The 19,964-nt window shown below is 51.8% G+C and overlaps 1 protein-coding gene across 1 annotated transcript; it reads right to left on the reverse strand.

Annotated features, from left to right (window-relative positions):
- Positions 1 to 2,404: 2,404 nt before the first annotated feature.
- GATA5 (GATA binding protein 5) lies at positions 2,405 to 13,311 on the reverse strand. The gene is made up of 7 exons (XM_072350323.1): positions 13,104 to 13,311; positions 11,781 to 12,386; positions 9,674 to 9,840; positions 4,846 to 4,971; positions 4,144 to 4,231; positions 3,396 to 3,520; positions 2,405 to 2,776 (listed from the first exon to the last, which is right to left on the reverse strand). Exons 2-7 carry the CDS (start codon positions 12,298 to 12,300, stop codon positions 2,627 to 2,629), a joined length of 1,176 nt encoding a protein of 391 aa, XP_072206424.1. The 5' UTR covers positions 12,301 to 12,386; positions 13,104 to 13,311; the 3' UTR covers positions 2,405 to 2,626.
- Positions 13,312 to 19,964: the final 6,653 nt, after the last annotated feature.

Below are 19,964 nucleotides of genomic sequence, written 5' to 3' on the forward strand. Positions count from 1 at the left end.
GCTTTGTGGGCAGGGATGAAGTGGGTCACAGCATGTGGTGGTGGCAGCCTGATGGGGACTCAAGGGTAGCTTCCTTGTTGGGGCATCCCATGGGTATCCCAACACCACCAGGTCAGCTGCAGCATCCTGTTCTCCCAGCCCTTGGTTTTGGGTCCAGTCTGCTCAGTTGCCGTCCTGAATGTTCAAACTCCTACAAAGGCTGAGCAGGGTAGTTGGAGGGCACACAGCGTGGGCCGGGACAACCCTGAGTTTCCCATGTGTTTTTTGTTCTTTCTGTCCCACAGGGCTGTGCAGGCAGTGCCGGCTTTCTGTTAGGGGCAGAAATCTGCTCCTGCCTGAGGAGTGGGAGCATAAGGCTGGAAGAAACCTTGGAGAAACATGAAACTGGCCTCATGGACGATGCTGTCCAGTTGAGTGCAGGAAGGAAAAATTACACACATCCCAATTGTTTCATTTCTTGTCACCCTGCCCCGTTTTGTCAGCCACCAGGCCCCAGAGTATCCCAACGGCCTGCCGACGGTTACCAACAGGCAATAAATAAAACCGCTGGAGCCACTGGTGTCAACATCTTGGCATTGTTTGGGTCTTCTTGTTTGCCTTTAAAATAACTCTGCCCCTCAGGGTCACACAGATGAGAAAGTGAGGACCCCTTGCCTTCGCCCGCAGAAATCATTCTGTTGTGGCTCACATTGTGCTGCTGGCAAATGTGAGATTTGGGAAGGTGCCCAGGAGCATTGCTCATGCTGCACCCGGGGCTCCTCCTTCCCTTGTCCCAGCATGTCAAGCTGGGACCCTACATTTCCTCGAGCCTGGGACAGAACTGTAGCATTGACTGTGTTGGAAGGGACCATTAAAGGTCATCTGTTCCAATTCCCCTACAATGAACAATGACGTCACCCATCTTCTCAACTCCCATGGGTACCATTTGAGCTGGATTTGGTGCCTGTGTCACCCTGCTCACCTTGTAGAGACTCAGCTCTGCACTGAAAGTAGGAAAGGTGGCAGTGAAGTGGTGGAGCCACTGAGCGCTCCTCCCTGCCCCCACCCTCCCCATGCCCTCACATTAAGGGACCGCTCAGCATAGCACTGCTGAGCTATGGAGGTGTTGGATGGATCGATCTCTTCAGTGTCCAAAGCATCTCTTCCATCTCAGATGAGCCATGACTTGATTCCAGATTTCACTCTCCCTGATCATCTTTAGCTGTTGTTTATAATAAAAGTCAAGCAATCCATCTCTCCTGACAAGAGGAAGAGTTGCTCCAGGAAGCCCTGGACAGGTCAACTTCTATATTAAGGAGCTATTACTTGACAGTTTCCTGGCCATAAATAGCTGCCCAGGCAGGCTGGGGGTTTTATTTAGCAATAACAAATAAAGAAGGCCTTAGACGTAACATCACGACCTCACTCCCCCTTCATTTCCCACCCATCTCCATGCTCAATACAGTCCCATCCTCACTCCAGCACCCCCAGCAAAGCACGTCTGCCCATTGCCCACCTTTCTGGTGCAGCTCCAAGCCCCATATCCTCTCATTGCCCCACTTGGATTCCAGCCCCAGAACCCATGCTGAGCCCATGGCTGTGCTGATGCAATCCCAAATAACCACTAATAGGGGAACCCAGAGGAGTGAAGTGATCCCGGTGTCCCCAGCAGCACTGCAGGCACGCACTGGTGTCAACTTATAGAAATGAAGAGTGGGTTTTTTATTGCTGGCCATCATCTGCTACAACACAGCCCCAAGAAATTAATTCCTGCTTGGCTTTCAATAGAAAAAGAAGCGGTGAAATGGAACCTCCGACCCACAGGGTTGAAAGATGAAAATTCTTCACCTGAAATATGCCCAAAGCTGATGCAAGCAAAAAGTACCTCCAGCACTTCCTCCGTTTTTCCACCCCTCAAGCTTTTGTCTGAACTTCTGGAAGATTCATTTCTGATTTTCTAATTCTTGGAGCTGGCAATGTTGAAAACCATGAGGAAATACAAAAGGAAAACTGCATTTTGGAACTCTTTTATTATTTGGGTCATTTTGACCATTCTTGTCATGTGGTTTGCCTAAAATAATAATAAAAAACAATCCTCGTTTGGAGCTGGGAAAAGAAGAGCGGTGTGTTTATTTCATGTCTGACTCATCAGCTCAGTGCTGGTACACTGAATGCTTCAGAAGCTAACACTCTATAGAGATGTTCGTTTTTAATATAAAACAGTAAATGTTTAAAACAACTATTGCTTTTTTTTTCCCTTTCTTTCTTTCTTTTTCTGTTTTCTTCTCCCTGTTGTGGCCAATAAAACAGAAGGGAGGCCACACAGTTTACATTTTAATAAAATTAAGTTATTCGGTGCCACGTTATTACAGTCTTTATTGGAAAGTGGAATAAATTGCACACAGAGGAGTCATAGGAGGGAGAAATCACTGCGAATAAACATAGATTCTGGGATGCATTTATTTGCTGGTTGCATCTCAAAGGAGGACGGCTTTCTGGGGGAAAACAGGCAGCCTCAGGGAGGCCACCCTGGGTCTCCTCGAATGGAGAGGAGCTCTCTGGGCACCACATCCAGCTGGTGTCTTCCTCCCACATCCTCCAAGAGAAGCCTGTCCCGTGGTGAGCCAGGCTATGGGCACGAAGGGTTCTAGGCGAGCGCCAGGGCACACCACGAGTCCTGCCGCAGCGGCACGCTCAGCCCTGGCTGTGGGGCCATGCTGCTGGGAGAGAAAGGGTAGTCCTCCTGCTCGAATTTGAACTCGCTGCCGGCCAGTGCCTCGTCTGACTGGCTCTGCACCTGCCCCAGGAGGGAAGGGAAAGTTGTAGTTAGCCAGGAGGTAGTTATCATGCTTATCCTAATGCTGTGTCAGGGCTCTGATAGATCATGGGCACAGTATGTTATCCACAATGCTAATTAAAATTGCCCAGTGTATACCCCCAGGCCAGTGAGCATGGAGAAAGCACCCCAGCACCTGTCTGCACTTATTTATTGATAACATGTATGCTTCAGACATCACTGGGCATACGTCTATTTTTCAAGAGTGTAGCACAGATCTGATTTATCCATTTTGGACAAAAAAAAAATCTCACCCGCATGCATGACCAGCTTGAAGGGGCTCAGACACTGCACCGAGACAGGACAGGTCACCAAATGCCCATCTGCAGGTTGACTTAGAGCCATTTTTTATCTCCAGGAAGGTGAAACATCTCTCCCACTAAACAAATTGTTGGGGTCTAAAGCACAGATAACATATGGCCAAAGGGCCTTTTCCTAGGAGCTATGGAGCCTCCCACCCAGGGCTGATCCCACTGGCTCATTGGGTGTCCTCTCAATGCAGTGAGCAAACTGCTTTGCCTTATCAGGGTCTCCCAGTCAGCCATTAGGGAGTGCATGAGGCACAACCCCTGTGCCTTACCTGGGACACCGACACAATGCCCTGGCCGGGGTACTGTGAGGTTGTGCTGGGCTCTGACTTTAAAGTGACCGTGCTGTCTGAGTTCGTAATGGAAGAAGGGGAATTTGTGGCCGAAGTGGTGGACCCTGCAGGAAAAGGAGCACAGAGCAATGAAGGCACGATGTTAGGCACAGATTTACCCCTAAAGAGATCTGTATTTCAATAGCTAGCATTGCACTGTATGGCACAACTCTATTGCTCTCTTTCTCCACCATCAAGGCAATGCTTTGTATTTGGCCAGCATGATGCTTTGGGGTTAGAACTAGATGACCCTTAAGGTCCTCTCCACCTTAAGCCAGTCTATGATTCTATGCTTGTGAAGAACGAAGGAGAATTCATTCACAGCCCAGCAGTGCCACTCCTTGTATGGCCCAGAGGGGCAGAAGCTGAATGTGTCCCAGTCCCTTCAACTGGACTCCCAAACACACCATCCCCAGCCCCATTTTTTTCCTGTTGTTCACTGTAGTGCAGTACTGTACGGCTGGAACCTGGTGCCCACAGAACTGGGATCCCTCTGGGATCAAGATACCAACAAGGTTTTTCACCCCACATCCTCCTTTCACTTGAAGACTATGACTAAAAGCAAAAGCAATCATCATGGAGAAAGATCACAGTATGATTTTCTACTTTGCATAATTTCCTGCAGAGCAAAGCCTGCTGAGATGAACTATGCCCCAAACCCTTGAGATGGATGGGAGCAGAACTGTACCTGTTGAGGCTTTGCCTTTGGTAATGTTTTTCGGCTTCCTTTTCCTTGTCTGGATGCTTTCCTTTTTCATGGCCAGAGGTCTTGGTACCTTGACATTCATAAGGTTTGGAATGATTAATATTGTGTTTTACTTAGCTCCTTCCCGCACATGCATTGCTTTCCTATTTACACACTGCAGCTCATGCAATGCTCCTAAAGTCCTTGTCCTTCGCTAAGTGCTATTTTTCTCTGCAACAGGCCTTGGCTGGAAGATGTATAAGGCTAACAGCTAAAGCTTTCCCACAATTTATTTTTTCCTTTATTTCCTATTTTCCTTTTCCTGATTTATTGGTGACCCTTATGAGAGGGCACTACTAAATTAAACTGATGGCCGAGGCCTACACGACCCAGAGGGAGCGGTCATGGGATAAAGAGACTTGAACTTCCATGGCAGAAGCTTGAAGAAGTCTCTATGGGGGGACGGAGACTTCTCCTGGCTGACGGACATGGTACCAATAATACCACCCTCTGTGGATGAGTATTACCAACGTACCTGCCAAGAGTGTCCTATTTACCCCTTCATCTAATTCTGGGTAACCAATAGAATGGGCTTTAATTGCACTGAGCTATGGCTCTTCAGGCTTTGCTCTATCTGCTCTCTGCAGACCGGTGTCCCATGCCCACCAGAAGTGATCCCATAACCCAGCACACCCCTGCCCTCACCCCATGGAGCTTCATGTACAAGCCACAGGCATTGCAGACGGGCTCCCCTTCGGCATTCCTTCTCCAGAGGGTGGTGTTGGTTGTGTGGCAGTTAGTGCAACATAGGCCAGCACGTCTCGATGAAGACTTGAAAGCAAGCAAAGAAACGCACGAATGCACATATAGAAAAGGCAAAGTGGAGTAGTTTCCTTTCATACAAAAACAAAATCTCCATTTACAATGATTTCCTGGAAAACACGGAGCACGCAATGTGAAGATAGCAAAATTCAGATGAAAGAAATTGCATTCAAATGAGATCACTCTAATTTGCAAGCGCTTTTTTCTTAAGCTCAATAATCCTGGCAGATCTCCTCCAAGTCCATTTCACAAACCTCCAACGAGTGCTGGGAGTGATCAGGATCCAGAGCATGTATCTCAGATGGAGACAGAAGGAAGATACCTGCCAGGCTTTCAGTGCACAAATAGCCGAAACCCGCTGTTGCTTTAAGTGAACTCCACTTCTGTTTCTCTGCACTCACAACTACCACTAAAGTTAGCAACACCCCAATTAATCTCTTGTTTAAGACAACTGGAATCAATTGGCTGAGCTGAGCAGAGCCGAGCTGAACTGGCCCGTGAGTGGACCAGGAGAGTTATGTTCTGCACGTCTCGCAGATAATCTGTTCCCTCACAGGCTGCAGAAACACCACGCAAACATTAACTAATTACATATTTTGTGAGTGCTGTGATTGCTGGCTCTGCAACGTTAATATTTCCAAACGAAGAAGGGAAATATTCTGGCAGAAGCAGCAAAATCATTTCTAACAACCGTACTCTGAGCCACTGGAAAATCTACGGGTCTATATACAGACATGTCAGCTTAATAGGTGTTTCATTTCAACATCGCTTAGTACCTCACACGTGAACTATTTTAATAAGAGTAAGTATCCCAGTGATCTCAGTAGCATCACGGGCTCTCTGCATTCAGGTGTGTGAATACATTATTTAGCCTTGAGAATTACCCTGATTCCTCTCAAAGGCAGACGATTGGTGATGCGGGCAATAAAGAACTCCCTGTTTGTTTATCTTTCCATTACTCCCTGATATCATAAGTAATCAATATGACAAATGAGGTGGGGTGAGCAGGAATAAAAATGAAATGTTTTTACAAGGTTAGCAGTCGAAGAGAGATCAGTGTTGAGTTTCAAGAGACACCAGTGATGGGCCCACACTTTGATTCAGTGGTTGCAAAGTGTTCTCAGCAACTCTTTGCAAATGATGGTATCGCTCAGAAAATAGTTTGCCTTTCAAGAAATAACAGGGCAAAAATAATAATATGCTGAGATATGAGCTAACAAGCTGGGCACAGAGGAAGCCTCAACGGCTTGTCTATAATATTGGGCATGGTGTCACAGAATGATCCTGGACCTGTTATAGAGCTTTCTTAAAGCCTTAGAGCCACCAAGACTCACCCTCACCCAGAGGGCCCTCTGCACAGGTGGCCACCCTAAGGTGCTCAGCACCCCACTCTGCTCCCATAAGGGCAAGGCCCTGAGGTACAGCTCCTGCCACAGGAGTGAGGGGGAATTTGGATCCTGGCATGGGCTGCTGAGATCTGTCATCACCTGTGGATGGACAAAGGCCAATGCAAAGTGCTTTGGAAAGCCCCGAAATTTCTGAGCAGGCCCCTGGGAGGGAGGAAGACACTGTCCTGGTGTCACACAGTGCTGGGCTATCTGCTGACACATCAGTACCTGCCTATGTTTGCACCTCCTGCACAGCAGACACCATCCTCCATGGCCATACATTACAATAGAAAGCCCAGAAATCCTATGAGAGTTTGTCCCTACCCCACAGCTTGCTCATTTAGCAAGAAAAAAGAAAGTCAAGGCTGCTTTTGCTCACTGAAGGACGACGGTACAATACATTATTGCTGGTTTCCCAGCAGTTCCCCTAAAAGAAAGCACATTGCTGTCTGCCTCCACCCCACTGCTTTTGTACCACTCTGACCTTGTCTAGGAAGTTGTTGACTTCAACATTGTGCTCCAGTGTTTATTTATACAAATGCACCGTACACTCAAACAAAAACTCTTCACGGACCCGGCTTGACAGCCAAGTGCTGCTGATAAGCTCGAGGAACGATGAGCTGGTGCCTATCACATTAACCATGTGCAAGTGCTGCTTGGACAGCCTGAAAAATTTGGATCCAGCAGGGCAGGTCCCTCCAAAGGGAGACCCAAAGCTATAAGAGACTTTGCTTGCTTTTCAGAAGTATAGAATGACAGAGGGCAGCTGATGGTGATGGGAAAGTGTCTGCAGCACACTGTTCTGATGCACTGAACTAGCTAAGACTCTAAGCCACTGAGGAACAGGGTCAGTCGGCATGGTGGTGACGGACTGATGGCTAAACCTGATGATCTTAATGCTCTTTTCTATCCTTAATGATTCTATGATTCTAAGTCAGGATGGTGTGGGAGCTGCCGGGCACAGGACTAGGTCTGCTGCCAGTGCTGCCCCATGCAGCTCTGCTTGTACCATGCTCCTGTGCAGGGAGATTGCTCATGAGCGGAGGCACCCAGCACCAGCAGCTGCTTTTGGGTGGTGAAGGTGGCCTGGCTTTTAGGGCTGGGTCTGTGGTATCATCCTGCGAAGTGTATCGAGAAACTCTGGCTAGGAAGATCCTGCCTAAAATAAAGTGCTACTCCCCTCCTCCTCTAAGAAATATCCTCCCTTCTAAAAGCCACCGTGCTGTGTGTCCAAATACAGGCCAAAGAAAAGCAGCTGTCCGTGCTGCCATCATCACAAAAAAAAAAAAAAAAGAGGAAAAAAAAAAAAAAAAAGAGGAAAAAATGGACTAAAAAATGGACTGCTTAGACTGCTTATGACAGGACGACTGCATGCGCTGCAGGCACCATCTGCACGGTGCTCCATGTGCCACCTTGTTCCCGCTGGGGACTTGCTTTGTGAAAACACAAGTTGGAATAACCACGGCACAGCGCCTGCTTGCAGAACAAAGGTCATAACGTAAAGAAAACTCAAAATAAACCCTTTTTCCTTTCTGCGCCTGTATTTCATTGTTCCTCATTGCTCCTCCAGCAGCGTGTTTCACTGCGGGCAGCAATCTCCCATGGGTGCTGTGACAGCCCCAGCAGTGAAATCATCTGGGGAGAAACACCCCAAGTCTGGGAAGCAGGGAGAAGCCAAGGTGGTGGCTTTGCAGAGCACACCCAGATCCTTCTTATCCATCATCAGTGGGTCCTCCTGTCCTCTGCCCTGCTGCAATATGGCACTGCAAGCTGTCGGAGCAGACATGGTTCTGAGATCTTTCATTCCCAAGTCAGAATGGGAAGTCAAAATTAGAGCCTTTTTCCTTTTCCATGCAATAAAACCCCATCAGGTATTTCAGCCTCACTTTCCCCTGTGTAAGAATATCAGCTCTTTCACTTGGGCTTTATCACTGCAATGATAACCAACATAACAAAAGGTTGGAAATGCTGTGATAATTCCCGTCTCATCCCCGCAAAACAATCTTAAACCAGAAAACTTTGCCTGAAATGTTTACTAAAAAAAATGCCTCACGGGAGCTACTGAACGCCCTGTGCCAACAGCAATGGACAAACTATTGGGTAACGACGAGACCTGTCCCAATGCCTGCATGGAAAAAGCTGCTCAAAGAGCCCTGGAAATTCAGCCGCAGTGTGTTTTGATGGCAGGCTCTGAAAAGCAAGGTTTGGGTTTGACTTTCAATACATAGACTGTGTTTGCTCCAAAGAAATCAGCAGAGTTACTCTGAGATTTGCAGCTCAGCGGGGTGTATATGTAACGTAATTACACTAAAAGAGACCGGGAACCTTTTGGTGAGATGGGCAAATCCCATTGAATAACCTAAAATGTATCACTGAAACGCACTGATTTGGGTGAGTTGTCATTACAGAATGATCTTCCACTGAGCCTCTGCTCGTTTCGTTTTGCAAATAGAATCAAATTTCCATGATCAAAAGCAGAATGAAGCATTTTATGCAATCCCAAATTTGTTTCTTGTCATTTCCTTGCACAGAAACTCATCACTGTTGGGTTACTGCTAACAATTTGTTTTGCAACACACAAAATAACTGCGGGAATACACCCGAGCAACAGCAAAAGGAACTCCCAGCTGTTCCTCAACATGGCTCAGACAAACATCCTGTTTGTAATGACTGCTTCTGATGACAGGCTCTGAAACCAAAACTGTTACCACCAAATTTAAACATCCCAAAGTGACTGCACACACAAAAAAGGGGGCTCCTTTCCTCTCTCACGATGAGATCCCACAATTGGAAGAAGCCCAATGCCACGATATTGGGAATTAATGCTTTATGCTGCTGAGAAACAAGGAACTACCAAACCCCAAATCTTCCCTTAGGAGGTTCCAGGTGTGGTAACTGTTCCCCACCTTGCTGCCACCACAACCTGCTTGGGATCAGCCCTGTCTTTTCCAACTGCTCTGCTTGCACACTCTTAGAAAGAACCAGCAGACAATCACTACTGTAACAGGAAAAAAGCAACAAGCCTACACTGGGAACAGAGTCAAGAGCAGCCTGTAGAGCCCCATACATTCCCAAACTGCAGGGACCCTTCCAGTCACCACTCCCCCTTCTTCGTGCTGAGCTCCAACCTTTCTGGAGCAGCAATTCCGCAGCTTCACTCCCTCTGAACTGCTCTGGCTGACATCAACAGCATTTATTCACCATAAGACTGAGAATCCAGCAGATCCTTTACATAGAGATCCCAACAGCACACACACCAGCAGCAGCCCCCAGAGCCTGCCCTCCAGCCACCCCCGTGCAGCGCAGCGTTGTTCCCATCTTACCAGCCTCTTCTGGGGTTTGAGCGGCCGGTTGATGCCGTTCATTTTGTGGTAGAGCCCGCAGGCGTTGCACAGATAGTGGCCGGTGCCATCCTTCCTCCAGAGCGGTGTGGACATGGCCCCGCAGTTCACACACTCCCGACCATCCCCGGGAAACTCCTCCAAATACTCTGGAAGAGAGAGCCGAGGTCAGGAGTCGGCCCCATGCCAATGTGCCACCACTGTATGGGGGCACTGAAGGGCCCTAATCCTCCATGCCCCGCTGTTGCCCTGCACGGGACAACCAGGAGCTTGCCTCCATCCTGCAGAGCATGGAATAAAAAATCCTTTATTCTCCCCCCACAACTTCATCTTTCAATATTTTGCTCAGAGGCAAATTATGGGGGATTTTCATCTACCCACACCCCAAAAATCCCAAAAGGGCTGTGGCTGCCCCCAGGAACGGAACAGAGTCCAGCTGAGGTGTTATCCCTGCTTGGGCTGTAAAAAACATTCCTAATTATCACCACGGTAATGATGAACCCGGGGTAAAAAGGAGCGCTTTTCCCGACTTCCATCATTGCGCGGTGCTCACCAGGGGCTCCGCACTGTGCGGGGTCTGCATGGAGATTCATCACCGCCGGCCCCACGCAATGCCCTGCAGCCACGTACGGCCATCCCGGCCCCAAATATCCCCTCAGTGGGGCTCATCGGGGCATTTATCCTCTCCCGATGACCCACGGAGCCGCCCGGCTCCAGCACTGCGCTTTGCTTTGCAGCCCGGAGCAGAACGGAGCGAGCCTCCGATTCGAGATCAGTATTTTCCCACTTTGTCCTCTCCCCTCCCTCTCCATTAGAAATAATTTCCTTCGATCTGAACGCTGTTTTCGTCCAAAGGAAAATACTCCCTCTCTTCCCCCCCATCCCTTTCATTTTCGATCGCGTTAAAAATGATCCGTCTGAAAGAAGGAATTAAAAAAGTCAAAGCAAAAAATAGAAATAAAAATAAAGTGTGTGTTGGGGGGGATAAAAAATTACAAAGAGTTAATGAAAAAAAAGAAGAAGAAGAAGAAGAAAAGTAAAAGTTAAAACAAATAATTTAAAAAGCAAGCCATAATTCATTAACTGGGGAAAAAAAATGTATAGTTTACGCTACTTAACAGCGGTTTACACTATTCAAGAGCAAAAATAAACGGCACAGAAGAAGGCAGTCTCTCCTCCGGGTCCCAAAGCAGCAAACTCGAAGTGCAAGAGACCTTTCCTCCCTTGGTAGGAGCGGGGAGACCCGACCCCGCACAACGCAACGGATTTTCCGAGACAAAGAGAAAATCCTGAAAGCGAAGCGCTCCCGAGCATCCCCGGGTGGGAGGTAACGCCAGCGGGAAGGGGGCTGTGTCCCCGCTTCGCTTTGTTCTTGGGGCAAAGATAAGATAATTTGGATCACCGCAGTCAAGATGATAACGCGGCTGAGGTCTTGAAGTGGCTTTGAAAGGGCTTTGCGAGCCGCCGCCGGACAAGGATGCGGGAACACCCCCGGAGAGCATTGCTACAGAGAGACCCGAAAATTGTTTCTGTTTGGGTCCTGCTTTAAAGGGACTCTGCGGTGTGGGTGCAGGGGAACAGTGCGGGGCTCGCGGGTCAATGCATGAACCCAAGTGCCGCGGGACGCTGCAGCTGCGGACCTGTTTGGGTGAAGGCGAACGAGGAGACCGAGAGTCTGTCCGAATATAAACTCATTTACCACAATAAATTACTTAAAAGGGTGGGAGCTATAAATCTGCCCCGCTAATTTAAACACAAGGGTAAGTATTGAAGTACAGGCACAAAGTCGATATTGTGGAGAGGAGATATCGCGGGGGGGGGGATGAGGGGTGCTGGACGGCCTCTGCTCCTCTGTCCTCTCCTTTGAAACGCGTTCTTTGCCCTCCGTGTAACACAAACACACACACGAGCACACAGAACGCTCCGTTTAGAGTCAGCACCACGCTCCCTCTACCCGGACCATCCTTCCATCCCTGCGTAACATCTTCCCGACGGGAAACAAAACCCACGGCGCGGCTCATCCCCACCAGAACACCGCGTACGGGAATGCTCCGACTCGAACCCAGAGGCGGCGGAAAGGGCGACCTACCGAAGGTTGACCTGCGGCCGGGCAGGGCCGCCTGCCTCGTCTGCAGGCTGTGCAGCACGCTGCTCTCAAAGTGTCCGGCCGTCCACGAAGGCGGTAGATCGGGGGTCACGTAGGCGGGGTAGGGGCTGGAGTAGGACCCGTTAACCGAGCGCACCAAAGCGTTGCCGTACTGCTCCCGGCCCCCGCCGCCCAGCAGCAGGGGACCCTGGTAGGCACCGTCACGCCCCGGGGGGCTGCTGCCCGGGGGGCTGTGGGGGTACGAGAAACCCGACGGCGGGTGCGGGCTGCCGGCGTTGAAGGCGGTGGTTTCGCCACTGCTCTGCGCCCAGCCCGGGGGGTTGCCGAGGTGGCTCTGGTGCGGCTCGCAGCTTTGCAGGTAGGGCAGCGTCTGCAGCACGGAGGGCACTCGGGTGGTGGGCACATAGACGGGCGAGCCGGCCGACGAGTGCAGGAAATTGCCGGAGTCGTGGGAATAAGCCGACTGGCCATGGTTGGGGGCGAGAGCAAGGCCCTGATACATGTTCCGTCTTCGGCGGCGGCGGCGGCGGCTGCTCAGGGCCCGGCCAGCTGCGCCCCGACGTTGCCGGAGTTCTCACTCAGAGGCACCTGAGGGATAGAGCCGAGAGTCGGGGCTGAGCGAGACCGGAGCACCCCGCAACCCTCCCGGCCCCCGACCCATCCCCCGCTCCCAGCCCCGTCTGTGTGAGAGCCCGCAGACCCCGGCCCGGGATCCTTCTTGCTTCCCCTCGTGAAAGCGCAGCTTTCCTTAAAGCAGGAGCTTTAACTTATGTATACGCAGAGATTTATCTCTCTTTTAAGGTTTCCTCTGGTCCGCTCCACCCCACAGGGTCGAGCAAAGAAATCCACTGCACGAACAGCAGCGCCCGCTGCTCTGTCCTACCCGGCCCCGTCCCAGCTGCTCGGGCATTTCCAAAGATCCGAAAAAAACAATATATATATACATATAGATATATAGATATTAACCAAAAGTATTTCCTTTCACATCTTTTTTTTTGAGCTTCGGGCCTGCAGCAGGCACCGGGGCCTGGTGGAAGGGCCGGTGGAAGGGAGATGCGGGCTGTGCCGGGAACCCCGGGGAGCTGGGGCCGGGGGCATTGGGGTCCCAGCTGTGTCGGGCAGCGGCCTCGGCCCCGGGGCGGCCCCGATGTCCCCCAGCCGCCAACGCTGCCGTTTTCTTGTTGAAAAGAGAAATAACGCTACATCGGCCTCCCCGTGCTGATGGAGCCCTCGCAGTTACAGGGGAACCTCACCCCCCAAAAGAGCATCCCACCCCCTGGTGCCTCATCCCGTACCGGTACTCACATGGCAGCGGGCCGGGAGCGGAGCCGGGCATGGCCGGGTGGGCATGAAGCTGCGCTCAGACCATGCAGGAAAATCCCAGAAAAATCAGAGTAACAACAATAATAATAATAATAAAATAGAATAAAGTTTATAGGAAAAACAAAAACAAAAACACCAAATAAAACTGAAAACTACCACCACTGTCCCCAGGCCGTGCGGGGCCGGTGCTCTCTTCCCCGTTCCTCCCTCCTTCCCTTCGCCTCTGTCTCCCGTGGGTGCGTCCCCGACTGCGCCCGGCGGGGAAGTGGCGGCGGCGGCGGCGGCTCCGGCTCTTTACGGCGGGGGCCCCGGTGCGGCCCGGCCCACGTGACGGCCGCCGGGGTAGCCCCGGTCCCGGCGAGGTTTGGGCTCCTCCCGGCAGGGGGGGTTGGGATAACGTCCCGCCAGCTCCGCTCCCGGCGGGGGGGACGCTCCCTTCGGCTCTCCCCTGGAGCGGGACCGTGGGCGCCGGGAGGACGGGGACAGAATGCGGCCCCCGAGGACGACCCGTGTCCCCCCTTTCCTGTTGACTCCCCTCCCGCCTCCAGCCGCAGGGATGGAGGTGTCCGCCCGCCCCCGGGCTGGGGGTGGCTCCCGGCTTTATTTTTCCTGGGTTTCTACGCCGTCCCAGCGGGAGGCGATGCCCCCGCCCGGTTCCTGGTTTCTCGCAGGAATCAGCGGGGAACGCACCGAGACTTTACCGACGTGGCGAAGCGCTTTTCCGCTCCTAGCGAGAGCTCCCGCTCTCCTTTGCAATAAAACCCACAAAACCGGGGACAGGAACCTCACAATCAGGGCCCCCCACCTCTCCGTGCACATCCCCAGCGGCGCGTGGTCCCGCCGTGGCCGGGGCGATGCTTGCAGCCGTGCCCGGGTCTCAGTGCGGCTCCAGCCCCTCACCGCCCCGTCGGGGCCCTAACTGTCCCCATTCCCTCAGCGCTGCCCCATTCCCGGGTCTCTGCTTCTCCCCGGGGAATCGCGGCCTCCTCTCTGCAGCTGACCGCGCGGCAGGGACCAGCAGCGGTCCGGGAAACAACAGAAGCCTTTTCTCCAATTTTCCCCGTCGGTTCGTCCCCAAGAAGGGGCGGCAGGAGGGGAAGGAGCGCTTACATCCCCGCGTTCTCCTGGCCTGGTAATTTCGTCGATTTAACTCTCCTCTGAGACAGGGCAGAGGGACCGGTCCCCACCGGCCGCCAGCATGGTCCCTTCCTTCGGAGCGAAGAAATAATTTCGTCGTTTTTAGGATTTGCTTTCGGGAACGGCTGTCGGGATCCGGCCCCGACCCCCCACCCCACTCCCCCCGAGCCTCTCTCTCTCGGCAGCCGAGCTCCGAGCGGTCGGGGGAGTCCGGCCCGGCTCCGCGGGGACCACCGCTGCGGGAAGGGTGGGAAATTTCGGCTCCAAAATAAACCGGGGCAGGAATGCCAGCTATTTCCCTCCGAATAATGCGAGGCAACTGGCTGGGGATCTCTACTTATTTCCTTGTTACATTCGGGAGAAAGCTGCTGTTTACTCCCGTCCCTCGAAACAAAATAATTGTTATATGTATATTAAAGAAATGAGCTAGAGAAAGAAAATAACACCGGGAAGAAACGTCTCCAAGGAAAACCAGCTCCAAACCCACGGCGGCCGCGGCTGAAGCACCGCCGGAGCTCCGTTCGTTTCGATTCGGTTGTTGGGAGCATGTGAATCCGTCGGGCTCGGCCGTGCCCGCGGACGCGTGAGTTCCCGGGAGTTGCAATTACAAAGAGTCATTTAGTGGTGATTTAGTCTTGAAAAGATCAAAAATAAAAAATAATAATAATAACAACAACAGCAAAGCGTGCCAACCGCCCTTTACGATAGCCAAATAAACGTAGGAACACTGCAAGAAACGAGGCTCTGCTGAAATCCCGGGGTATTTTCGCTAGCCTCACCAAAACCTGCCCGCAGACGCGTTGCCTGTGCGTGTGTTCAGCCGCCTCCGATTTAGCACTTTTTCAACCCATTTTTTTCCCCGCCGTGGCATCAGCTCTGCGTTGCGGGGCTGCCAACCGAGGCGGCGGGTTCCGAGGTGACTCCTCCCGCAGCCGCCCCGGGTAGAACCGCGGGGAACGGCGCAGGGCTGCGGGCAGGTGCTCCCGCACCGGGGCTTTCCTGCACTAACCCCGGCAGTTAACCACAATTTTCCGCGGTTGGAAAGGCTGCTTGTTGTGGGCCGAGCTGGGCAAAGCGTGGGGTGCTGCCACCCGTACGGCCCCGTCCACGCGTGGCTACAGCCTGGCCCCGGTGGGTGTTAGCCCCCAGCCGATAGGAGGACAATGGGTTCGGGGGTGACCGCGGTGTGGGGGTCCGCACCCGGCGCTCAGAATGCGTCTGCCTTTCTTTGCAATTTGGATGGTTTTGGAGAAACTCGAGTTGCTCTCATTGCCTGGATCAGCCCGGGTGCGCTAGGTCCTCCTTTGGACCGGCCGTGGGTGATACTTTAGGTCATTCGGGATGGAGGGGGCAGTGCGGCCGTGCCGGTGGCGTTGTGCCGCCCGCAGCCCTCACACTGTCGGGACTTGGGATGAGGAACGGGTAGGGCCCCCCCGACACTCCCTGTACCGCCGGGGTACCCCCCTACGTGCGGGGCAGGACATGGCGCCGGCGCTTTATCAGACTCAAGAGGGACCCGACGTGGACGGAGAGCTGAGCACGGAGTGCCGGAGCTCTCTGCATATCCCCCAGGTCCCAGGGAAGTTTAGACGTGCACAAGAAACCCAGACACAAAACACCGGGGCAGGTGTTCCTTGGACTCCTCGGAAAGACCAAATTCTTTTCCTCCATCCCCACCCGGAGCTATTCCCTAGGACAGCTCGGTCCCACCCGACGGATCTCTACCACCGTGGCTCATTAGACGGGCTGGGTCGGACCCGTTCCTGCTTTTCCAGGCCAGTATTCTGCAAGAGGCAGAAATGGTGCCCCCTGTCCAGGCTGGGTCCGAGAAGGGTCGGTGCGGCTCTGCACGGCTCCCAGGGGAGGCCTGACCCCTCCAGGTGAGGCTCCCCCGGCCCGGGACAGACTGCCCGGCGCCCCGGCCCCTCGGCCCTAATCCCGCTCCGGCTGATTTGTGAGCCCTACGCGGGGGCGGACGCAAGGGAACGCGCTGCAAAGTCCCGAGGGGGGCCCTTAGCCCCCTCCAACAACAAAAGAAGAAAAAGGGAAAAAAAGAAATGGAAAGTGAAGAGGGGAGGGTAGGAACCTACCCAGTCCTGCTGCTCCTGGCAGGCGGGAGGCTAGGCGCACCCTGAGCGGGGAATCCCGAGTCCCTCTCGTTCCATCGGGAGGGTGCCAATTAATTACATACTCTCCCCTCCTCCCCTCGCCTCTCCTGGGCCGCAGCATCCTCCCCTGGGGCTCAGAGACGGCTCGCGGCCCTCCGCCCAGCTGCTAAGGGGAACCCATCGAGTGTTTGGCACCCGCAGCCCCCACAAGCAGCACCGGGCTTTATGGTTCCACACCCATCAGCCAAACGAATGGCTCCGGGGGGAGGAAGAACTTCTCAGAGGCTGCTTTCCCCAGCTCAGGTGAGCTAAGAAAAGGTGGGACATATCTGAAGGGACCGGTAGGGTCTATGGCCTCCTGGATCAGCATCTGTGGACCCCATCCCCAACTTCACATCCCTCCTGCCCATTGTATCCTGAGCCCCTTCCTCTCTCACATCCAAGGCTAGCAAGGGGTTGTGGGCAAAGGGTGAACTACTTCAGCCCAGGCAAGCAGGGACAGGGGGTTTGTGCCTGCAGGAGTGAGGGGTGCCAGAAGGCTGGGGCTTAAAGGGGTTAAACAAACAGTGGGCTCTGCCAAAAAATATTTATCTCCTGCTATATGCATGTGGCAGTGGCTCTTGGGAAGGGGGGGAATAGTGTGAGGGTATTTCAAATCTTTCCCCCTCTTACTCTCAGCTTCAATCCTATTTTGTTCCTTAGCCTACAAGAATTTAACTGGCATGAAAAATAAAAGCAGTCTCGTAGAGCTGATGTTGGCTGCTGTCCTCCAACAGCCCCAAACACAGGGATGCTGCAGCCTCAGCTGTTCCTCCAGCCACACTCAAGTCAACAGCAGCCACAAAAATCACCCCAGTTCATTTGAAATTTAGAGCAAACTAAATGCAGGCAACAATATGTGCCCCCTAAAGATGGGTATGTAGGCATGAGCTTCCTACTCATAGCCTTTGCTTGCGTGATTTTGTCTTCAGTTGTTTAAAATGCATTTTCCCTTATGGAAACTTTAACACAAAATGTTGGAATCCCACAGCAGATGAGGGCAGAGGTGCTGGGAGCAGCCCAGGAGGCTTCACACCACCTCCTTGTTTGTAGATGGGCAAATGGAGCATCCCCGAGTTATCAGAGGCAGGGATCTCTATGGGTTTCCACTTTACCCCTGCCCCATAGAACAAGGACATTCAGCCCAGTTCCCAAGAGGGGCTCAGCACCACAGTGGGGGTGAGGATCCAACCAACCTGGATCCATATTGCACATTTTTCATGCAGCAAAAATGGAAACAAACTCTGAACAAACTGGTGATGGAAGCTCACAGAGAAGCAGCGTGCAAAACCTCCAGCATGAAACCACCTCCAGAGCCCTCCCAGCCATGTGGGGTTTGCACTGCACTCCCCACTTCATGGGCACTAAATGGGGAAAGAAAAAAGAAAATAAGGCAAGAAAAAAAAAAGAAGGGGGGGGGGGGGGGGGGGAAGGGAAAAAAAAAAAGAAAAAGAAGGCTATTTTGGTATATTAACCTCCCTGTGGCCAGGTGAAAGGTTAAATTCACATGATTCATTGGCGGCTGAGAGACAGCACTTTGTTGCTAGGATTTTGGGGAATGCGGAGGGCTCCGGCGAAGGAGTCTCGCTAATCTTTAAGGGAGGGAGCCAGGCTCCTGTCTGACGGCTGCAGGCCCAGCAGCTCTGTGTTTCATTTCAGACTGTCACTCTCCTATCTCTCAGCTCACTCCCAGCTCCAGCTTGCTGCCAGATCTTGGGAAATGTTAACTCAGACAAATTTATAGATGGAAAAAGAACAGTTAGCCATTGTTCCTGGGGTGGGGGAGGGAAGGGAGAGAGGAGCTTTGGCGACCAAAGTCGTGATGTAACCTGGTTGGAGTGGCGTGGTTGGGAAAGTGCAATGGGTCTTCCTGTGCTGTGCAGGGAAATTGGGATTGCTGTGTGACTGCTACATGTTGGGAAATAGGATGATGGAGCTTAAGTCTATAGGAGAACTTTTCAGAGAGTTCCCATAGATGAGTGGTCTCTTCCAGAGGGACACCTTTGGGATATGAGCTCACTTTTTCACCCCAAGTCCCGTGGTGCCAGCTGTGAGTGGCAGCACTCTCATAAGCGAAGTGCCTGGCTTTGTGGGGTGACAAGGAGATGGGACAAGGGGGAGATCTCAAGGATTAAAATAGAAAACTGAAACAGCAAATCCAGATTCGTTATTGTTTGGGAGTGCCGTGACTTTTAGGAGGTGCAACTCAATTTGGGGTATTTCAGGCTCTGTAGAAGTAGAATGTATTCTCATCTACACAGGAGAAAAGTGGAGACCAAGGACTTGTGTGACATAGTGCTTTGCTCACCAGTTCGATACTGCCCCAGCAGCCTTATTGGTTGAATAGCTTTTCAGTATTAAATTAAAAGTCATATCTGGAAAGGATCACCCACTGACCCCAGTATTTGGTTTATAGCTTTTGGATAGACTTTTTTGGGGACACCTTCTCCACAACTGCCAGAGAACAGGCATAGCCTCAGAGAGTCTCCCAGCAGCAGGGCTGTGCTGGTGTTGCCACTTGAGAGCCAGGCTGTATGGAAGATTTTGCCCTCTTCCAGGGTCTTAGGAGATGCAAAAGTCTATTTTAATCAAAATTCTGTACAGATTGGATTCTGAAGGACCAGAAGGCACCCTGGTCCTAAAGCATACTTCCCCCTTATTTTGCTTAGGAGTTTTAAGTTGCTTTGCAGTCCAAAGTCAACTGCAATATTAACGCTCATTGTCCACTTAATGTTGTATCTGTGAGTAGAAGCATTCATTTTTCCCACTGCAGTTTTGGTATGAAGTTGTTGACTCAAAACGTTGGCATAGAACAGATGTGCACTTATAAATGCAGATCTGAATTCTTGTCTGTAGGAATCTTCCACTGAAGTTAATGAAGATGCCCCAGGGATGAATTTGGAGCACTGTTTGCATTTGGGGCTAATTTGCTTTTTTGCACCTTTCTCTTCATTTATTTTATGTGCTTCAAAATAATCTTCCTTGAGGAAGAAATGGCACAATGACTCTCATAAGCAAAGCACCGAAAGGATGTGACAAATGAATGGTTCAGCCTTTCCTGTCTAGTAGAACTGAGCTTAGTGCTCGCTGCATTGCTTTGCCATGCTTAATTTTAATACCCCCATGTCCAGTGTTTTCTCTGCCTTCACTCACCAGGTTTGCAGGCTGTTCTTTCTTTTCACAACTTCTCTACCACATCTGACCTGATGTGGTTTTGGCCAGCAACCCTTCTCCTCCACCTCCCTCAAATCCCCTCACCACTTTTCTCCGCCTCTCTGGCTGCATCCCTGACCTCCCCTACCCTCATTTTTCACCCTCTGAGCAACCTCTCAGCCCTCACTGCCTGCATTTTTCATTCACTTTGGCATAGAAACATGGCTCCAATTAGTTGGGAAGGTGGTGTGGAGAGGGAGAGGTGGCCATTACAGACAGAGCAGAAGCAAAGCACCTCTTGCAGTATCCGGACAACTGCTTCCGTGTTTTAGTGCTCTGGAATTGGTGAGAAGGAAGAAAGAGGTTTTTCCTACCTCTCTAGACTTGCAAATATAAAGTCAAAGCA

Source organism: Excalfactoria chinensis, chromosome 15 (assembly GCF_039878825.1).
Source record: "Excalfactoria chinensis isolate bCotChi1 chromosome 15, bCotChi1.hap2, whole genome shotgun sequence".
NCBI lineage: Eukaryota > Metazoa > Chordata > Aves > Galliformes > Phasianidae > Excalfactoria > Excalfactoria chinensis.